Source organism: Pleurodeles waltl, chromosome 7 (genome assembly GCF_031143425.1).
Source record: "Pleurodeles waltl isolate 20211129_DDA chromosome 7, aPleWal1.hap1.20221129, whole genome shotgun sequence".
Classification (NCBI taxonomy): Eukaryota; Metazoa; Chordata; class Amphibia; order Caudata; family Salamandridae; genus Pleurodeles; species Pleurodeles waltl.
The window spans coordinates 672,009,498-672,018,200 of NC_090446.1; the positions used below are offsets into that span (position 1 = coordinate 672,009,498).

Here is an 8,703-nt window from a genome sequence, read left to right on the forward strand (position 1 = left end):
GAAAAAGAAATGGAGTATGAAAGGAGAGGTAAAGATAGAAGAAGGTGGAAGAAATTAAGATATAAAATGAAAGATGAAAGACAAGGAGAAGAGAGCAAAAGGATGATGGCTGGAAATAAACAGAAAGAAAGAGGGGAATGAAAGCAAAAGTAAAAAAAAAAGAACAAGAGGCGTAAAAGAACAAGACAGTAAGTATTTTAAAACGAAGAATAGGATGAAAGGAAGGAAGAGAGAAAAAGGAAGGAAAACTAGGATAAAAGAGGCAAGTGAGAATGAATGAAAGAGAGGATACTGAGGAGAAGCATTAAAATGAGAGTGAGATTTGGGGCAGAAACAGGTTAAGGTGATAAGAGGAAAGGTGGAGATAAGTAAAGAAAGGATTCATGCAGAAGACATTGAGATCAGGAAGGTGGGAGAACATGAGAAATGGATCCTGATCTATGAGAAAGAGGTGAGGTTTGAGGTGAAAGTGGCACTGGTAGAGAATGAGTTGGGTTTCTAGACAGTAAATTGGTCCTGGTGAAATATGGCCATCTATAGAGTATTCTGGGCTTTCATGTTAGGCAATACCATGGCCCTCCTTTTCATAGCATGGCATTTTAAGTATCATGCATTATTTTGTCCTTTTAGTATATTGTTGGCCATGTAGGCATTTTGTAGGCTGTGACATAAAGTTATTTTTGGCATATAGCGGACATTGAGGGCATTATGGCGACATTGATGTCAGGTTGCCTTCACTGGCATATTGCGTGAATTATAGCATCATAGATCCCTTAACTGCTATAGTAGTAGCCCTGGAATAAAGTGGTCTTTCTAGATATATTGTCACCCTCATTGTCATTAATTGGGCCATCTCAGGCATAATGGTATTCATCTCTGACAAATGGAATGACTGGTAATGGCCATAGGTGGTTATATCTGACATTTGGTAAGAGCCGTGGATATATGATGCATGTGATGTGTAGACATGTAAGATCGATTCTGTCCATATGACAGATTATTCTATTCTACTTATAAATGTATTTTTATAATGCTTATTATCCCTTTGGCGTGCGTTCAGGTTGTTGTTCACTTGAATAGCACGCTGCACTCTATAGGTGTCTGGTTGGAACTGTGTTGTCTTTGGTTTGAACCTAGGTGGGAAGAGTATCAATTGTGCACATAATGGCCACTGAGGTGCAGTTGTTGTATTATAATACTCAGGTACTTGATGAAAATGGCAAGATGGTATTTGGGGCCAAACCCATGGATTTACGAAAATAAGAAAAGCAAATTTTTCCAAGACAGATGTATTAAAACATTTTTACAAGCTTTTGTTTGAGAGACTTCAGTGTATTTATCTGAAAGGGAAAGCTTGCTCTTGAAGGGTTACGATGACTTGCTATGCTTACTTGCTCTATGGCATTTGCCAAGTGGTTCAAAGTAGAGTATATTTTCTTTTTCTGTTTACTTTCTTGCATTGAATCCTGCTTCTAAATATAATAGAAAACCATGAGCAATTGGAAAGCAATTACGACCCTAAATCTAAATAAACACTGACAATTATCTGTTAGGTATGCAGTGGTGGCTGGCTTATGTTTACAGCAGGCAGTGCAGGGAGGGAACAAAATAATACGAATAATAAAAAAGAAAAGAAAAAAAGGCACTTACTTTCAGACATCTTCCTTGCAGCGTCCTTCTGCTCTTAGAAACTTTAATGCACGAAACCAGGAAATGACACTAACCAATCATGACGCTGCTTTCATGCTGATAACCTGCATGAAAGCAGCATCAGGCTTGGTGGCAGCGGGCTCTCTCAGCGCTCACTAGAGAGCTGGAGGCCTGTGCTTTCTCAAACCCATCTGTCTTAAGACGCGGCTTGGCAGGTCAGAGTGGGAGCAAGCTGATTTGCATATTACTGGATCTAATCTGAGGTGGCATGGTAAGCAAATAAAACATGGGTTGAAATGCTCTCTAAAGTGACTGCTAGTGGTAAGACTTATTGCAAGCATCCTCTTATCACCTTTGGTATGTTTGATATGACAAGTACACCACAGTCGGCATTTTGCTCTCAGTTATAAGTGATTACAAGCAATCACATCTTCTCAGGAAGTTTAATGGTGGGGGTTGAGGTATAACAAGGTCAGCAATCAATGGACACCAAACACACGTTAACTTGATGTGTGCAATATAAAACATCAATACTACAGACTACAAAAGTTCACATAATCAGAGTCTCTGGTGCAGAGACCTTTCCTATAGTGAGTATGACTCCTGTGCTTCCCCTTTCACCTCTCTTAGCTTTGTGGTATGCTGGTGTCGGTGTCAGGTACTCTCCTACTTTAGGCAGTACTCAGTCTCTTAGTGTTGAAAGATTAGCAAATATGTGTCCATTGTAGGTATTGAACCTGCTTACTACACTTCATTTATGGTCATCCCTTTTGGGTGAAGATGGGCCAGACAGAAGTGTGTCAGCCTGCTACTCCTGTCTGGCAAATGATGCATGACCACATAGTTTAGTCTAAACTATAAAGGTGTGTGGTTCTGTGATTTTGAAGTTTCTTAACCTTAGCTAATATATTATTCCAACAATTAATTATAATGTTCTTTTAACCTGTTTTTGTGAAGCTTTGTTTTTTTCCAGCAAATTTCAGGATTAGTGTAATGTAAGATAAAGGTTTAGAAATTAGCCTAAGTATAGCATCACTTTCTCCTTTGTGTTTTTTCAGTGAGTTTTCGTTTTTTTATCATACTCTAAACCAGGCCAACAGATAACCCTTAGCAAGCAGACAACCCGGGTTGCACAAGGCCTTTGGCTGTGCACGGTGGCGGTTGGCCACAGCACTAAGCCTTCAGCCAAACCCTACACACAACCCCCACGTATAGCCAGCCCGTACTACACACAGACATCCCCCATGCATGCCCAACTATGTCCAACACACATTGTCTTCGCCTTCATATTTTCTTTAATTTATTTTAGTCCTGTAGGCCCCTACCCCACTGTACTGTCATACAGTGCAAGCTTCAGTGGTGAAGCTCGCACTGTGCCACAATAATGTGATGTAAAGCTTGATGGCTGCTCCCATGGGAGTTCTGCAGTTCATCACAAGAGGGGTGAGATGGTTCCTACAAGAGAGTCGTAGTACTTGAATTCATTTTTTTTTTTTCATTACTGGGGGGTCTATCCTGGACCTTCCTCTGCCCCACGAGTGCCTGAGGATCATGGTACCCACACTCTGCCTTCTTATGTCCTTTTCTAAAAACGTTTTCAAGACATAGCGATTGGGGAGCATATTTATGAGCCCCTTGGCCGTGATTGCATCACTTTTTGTGACACAATGGTGGTGCAAAACTTGAGCTCATACCTATGAGGCTATGCAAAGCCACTTTGCATGGCTTTGAATGACATCATAGTTGTGGTGTAAGGCAAGGCAGCGCAGATCTCTGTGTTGCCTTACTCTACACAAGCGAGGTACTCCATGGCCATTGTGGTGGACATTTCTATGCAACACCCATGGATTTTGATGCATCCTCAGATTTACAAGACCTTGTAAACCTGGGAATATGTCAAAAGCTTACTCCTCCCCAAGCGAGGCACAATGAGGAGAAAGATCTGTATTTATCCTTGTCTTTTCCTCTTTCTATGTGTGCTGCATTCTGCAGTACTCATAGAAAAAGGAAAAAGCCTCCCAGGATTGTTTTCCTGCAGGAAATTACCCCTTCCTGCATAAAAACAATCCTGCCTGCAACCCAGGCACCATAGCATCATGGTGCAAAGGTGCATGCAAAGGCGCTAGGCTGCCAAAACAGCAGCAGAGCAGTAGAAAAGGACAGAAATGTGCCATATTGCTTAAATACAGCACATTCCTGCCCTTTTCACTTTGACTCAGGGCAGCCTAGCAAGGTGACTTGGTGTGCTGCCTTGCGCCAAAGGCCCATAAATATGGACTTGATTCTAATGATCGCTGCAAAATAATCTTGAGCTGTTTTGGCTGGCAAGTCAGATGGCAAAGTACTGTGATATTGTCCCGAATACAGCTGTACCCCATTGGCAGATGGTAGATAATCTTCCTTACCCAATCAGATTCAAGTGCTTTTTAAGTGTTTGGTGCTCCGGAATTCTGTGGGATGCATAACTATTTAGATGTCACTAATGTTTCAGGACATTAAACTCTTCATGAATGACCAAAGCACCTTTTAAATGATTTTTGTTTTCAAAACTACTGAACTGATTTACATTAAATAACAAAAAGCACGCTTTCTGAGGTAAGTAAAAACTTTGTGGCAACTTTTGTGTAATTTCATTCAGCCATTTTTTCCGTACTAGAGAGCAACGTTTTCTTTGGCAATTAACATGGGAAATCGATGTTATTCACCCTCCCCCTTTTTTCTTCTCCCCTTCTTGATGAATCAGTTGAAAACTTACCATGAAGGAGCCAAAGTAGTGAACTTTCTTTGAAACGTTTCATGCAGATTTATCAAGGGGCATCAAAGTTATGATGTGCATCCTATTTAATATCATATAATCATAGAGCTAAGAAGTCCTATTGAAAATAATAACTATAATTAAATAAGTAATATTTTAACAGTATCACTCTTTTCCTTCTCATAAATTTGATGACGTAACAATTGTGATCATAATAGTACAGAACGTTTTTTTTCTCTAGGTACAATTGTATAGATTACATATGCTAACAATCACTGCAACAACAGCCTTATATGCACATGTGATACATTATGTAATAGAATATCATTGATTTCATGCATGAAGTTATTAACAATGCCTTTTTCAATGTTACAACATATATCACTAATGATCTCAATCAGAGTATCTTGTGTCAATTCGTGTGCAGCTAGGTATAGATTGTGGTTCATTATAAACAATGAAATGCAGTGGCTTTTTAATATTAGGTTTGTTTCGTTCTATTCTTACATAATATTGAGCAGTTGCTGATTTTAGCATTTAAAGTATGTTTTTTGGCTTATTTTAGAAAACTTTTTTCACGCTGACTCTTTTTCACTCCTTTTTTTTCTTCATATTTCTTCTTCAGGTAACCAGGGAGACGACAGCGGAGCGAGGGTAGCTAGCCGGCGAATTGTTATTCCCCCTGGTGGCAGATCCAATATAACATCTCTGAGCTAAACATACCAGAGTGGGCTGAAGGGTGGGGGGAAAAGGGCGGGGTGTTGGTGATAGAACCGCATTGGTACAATGGTATTTAAGAAGGAAAATACAAAAAAAAAAGAAAAGAAACTCAGTGTGAAGAATCAACGAGCCTCAAGCCTTATCTGTCACAAATACAGTCTGCTACCTAGCTTTAAGGATGTTGTTTTTTTTTCTAATGCATAGCCTTAATTTTTCATAATGCACATTTGGTTCTGGTGCTTGCTGGGTTATCCTAAGGCCATTAAATGCCCATTAACCTCTGTTTGCTGATTCCGTGGGGCACCAGACCTCTCTCTGCTAATTAGTCCATCTTATTGGCTGACTGCCTCTCCTCTCTTTGTTCTGTCTATGGCTGGGTTCTCCTGCGGTCAAGACCAGTAGTGAAGTGCTCTAGTATGTGAGAGTGGAAGTGTAGATGACGCGGTAACCTGCCTCTCAATCAATCCCTTCCAAGTCATCAGGGGTCTTCATCATCACACAGAAGCTGGCCAACTACCAGTTAGGTGTTTGGTATTTAAAGACCTCTCACATCTGACTTACCCTACCCTTGCCCCCGCTTTACTAGTCCACTTTTTCTACTGACTCGGAGATCTTCAGACATACCTCGACGAGATGACTTCCAAAGAGTGCTCCTTGACCCCCTTTTTTCCAGGGGCCTGTGCTTCGTGTGTCATTTTAGGGTCTTCCTGCAGTGCTAAGTCATCAGCACTGGTGGTGTGAAAGTGCATACACTTACATGTAAAATCTATCAAATACTAGAACATGTGTATATACTTTGCTTATGAGCAACACTTTGACTATGCTTTTTCTAAGACACATTCCTATTTTACTTGTCTTTTTTTTCTTACCTTCCCTTTTCCGTCCCCTAGGACAGCGCCCTCGAAGCACTGCTATGGCAGTGGCAAAGCCATTAGTTAATCTTTGTGATACGATCCATGCCCCTCGTCTACACTGGCTTATCAACTTGCTTATTACACTGGCTTATTATTGGTTAATCACAGTTGGTGACTTTTATTGGCTTCTGAAGCAAAGCCAAAGTTGTAGCAAAGAGGAATAGGTTTTATGCACATGCAGGAAACTCGATCAATGAAAACAAGCCACCTGTACTGCTTCTTCATAAATAGTTTATCCATTCTACCAACCTGCCTCTGAATTAAACTATTAGACTAAAAATACAGAAATGCTGCACTTGTGCCCTAACGCGACAATTAATAATAGATTCCAGGATGGTGAGAAATTAACGTCTTCATGTGACGTGACCATTTCCACCCTGTCATACATTTCCGCCCAATCATATATTAAGAGGTTTTAATTTTTTATACCACTAACATCCTTGGATCAACTACTTGTTAACTACACAGTTTTATTTACTAGGTGGATACTATCGAGATGAACCAGAGTCCATAGTTCTAAACTAAACCGAAGCCATAAAATCCGCTTGTCACCAGTCAACGTTTCTGTTTCTGAAACCTGCACTATAATCTTTTTGTGTGTTGAAGTCTTAGTTTAAGAGATAAGCATTCAATCAGCATATAGCTTGAACCTCCTACTCACTTGTTATCGAAGTGTCCCACCAAAGCAGGTTAAAGGTGTGTTTGCTGGTGAAATTGGACGACACTACCCCTAAATAGGTACAGCTGAATTATTTATTGTCCTTGTCATTTCTTGACAGTCCCACCAAACACTTCAGAAAATCCTTAAGAATAAAGAGAACACTGCTCACATCAAGAAACACAGCAACATTCATGTGACTTGGAAATGCAAAGCAAGAAACGCGTAACTATTTTTTTTAAGAAATAAGAAAAATAAAAAACTTCCTGAATGTAGTCTGGTTCTCAAGTTGCTACGTTTTGTGAATGAGGCACTACTTCTCCTCAAGTTCTCACAACTGAGACTGAGTTTCACTCTGCTTGAAGATATGAAGGCATCAAGCCTACCAGCAAGAGTTTCTTACCTCTGTTCAAGAATATCTCAGGGTTGGTAACAATATCCCATCTCTGTGCCAGAATATTCTATCTCTCGGGCAAAACATCTGCTATGCAAGCATATTCCAACAATACATCTGCATATGCCATCATTGTCTTTCTGTGAGATATTTGTCACAATATGCCCCTTCCTGTGCCTCTTTCCCTAACTGTGCCAAACTGTTTGATCATGGGTACAGAATATTAATATTCCAACATCACAGATGACCAGGATAGGCCATCATTCTGCTGGAACTTGCCACAATTCCCCTCATTGTGCCAAAATATGAACCATAAGCCCCGTGTCTTTACAATGTAATCTGTTTTCTATATCTATTTTAAAAGGGTTTCACTTGATCATTGGTGTAGTAATAGGTCAGTCTGTAGAATGTCATGAACTTTGCATGACTCACATGACACTTCAGTTCTCATAAAAACGTCAATTTGTTGAGCAGACCTTCTGCTCACACCCTTAGTTATTTATTATTAGGGCATATAACAGCGTTATTCAGGGGCTTTTGTGCTGCTGAGGCATTGGGAAGCCACTTGTAGTAGGAAAAAGCAAGCTGCGGCATCCTAAAGTGATTCACAGGAGATCATGGGTTGTATAGAGAAGGCAGAATTTAGAACCACGTCAGCAGCAACCTCTTCTGCCATTTTACAGCACTATTCTGCAAGTGTCTATCAAGTGGAGTGTCTTGAGTTGCAGTAGCACGTGAAAGGAGCATTCTTACCTATCCTTCAAAGAAAAGATCATGGATTCCTCTAGTTGAATATGTCCTCCTGTTAGATAATCTGGGGAGGCTTTTGAAAACAATCAATCACCTCATATTTTACCATGATTTCGAATATCCCTTAGAATGCAAAGCAAGACAGGGATATAGTAAGAACACAGACACCACTCGTGCAGCATGATCTCGCCATCCTACATACATTTAGGTTTCTCCACCTGAGATCCCTTTGGCAAAATCCAGAAACCCTCACAAACGCAGCAGCCTGGTCAAGGCATTGAGACATCTATGCTCCTGCATTCAAAAATCCCTCTTATTTTACAATCTTTTTTGTCAAAATTAATTTTGAAAAGCTACTGGTGCATTTTAAAGACAGAATAAGCCACACTATCTCTTAACAGCCTGAAGCCATCCACTGTGCCAGTCCCCCTAGTTGTATAATGGACCCTACTAGAAATGGTTTATAGAAAGTAAAGCTTGCAGAAACCTGTATATGTCATGACAACTTTGTTGGAGTGTGTTTGGGGGACGGGAAAGGGTTTGGGTGTGGGAAGTCAACTTCTTAATGTTACCTGTTACAGTACTTGGTTATTAAAACATTGTCCAACAACTTGTCTGGTTTTATTTGCGTGTATGGGTTGAAGCCTCAAGAAAAATTGTAGCCCCTTCTTAGAAATCTTGTATTATAGATGGCAAGTCGTTTTATGACTGTGGTCACCATTTTATATGCTTGGCCACTGCAAGTAAGCTGCAATTCAAAACCACATCATGTTTTAGGTTGACTAAATTATACAGCAAGAATGGGGAGATTATGCAGAGTAATGCAGCACACTCTGTTACAGTGATATTTTACCATTTTAGC

The 8,703-nt window shown here is 40.1% G+C and overlaps 1 protein-coding gene across 2 annotated transcripts in view; it reads left to right on the top strand.

Annotated features, from left to right (window-relative positions):
• Positions 1–8,451, top strand: part of DPYSL3 (dihydropyrimidinase like 3) — a 305,571-nt gene extending 297,120 nt beyond the window's left edge. For both annotated transcript variants that reach the window (XM_069244670.1, XM_069244671.1), the window contains exon 14: positions 5,031–8,451. In XM_069244670.1, the coding sequence (XP_069100771.1) occupies positions 5,031–5,122 (92 nt within the window). In that variant the 3' untranslated portion in view covers positions 5,123–8,451. The remainder of the gene's footprint in view (positions 1–5,030) is intronic.
• The last annotated feature ends 252 nt before the right edge of the window (positions 8,452–8,703 follow it).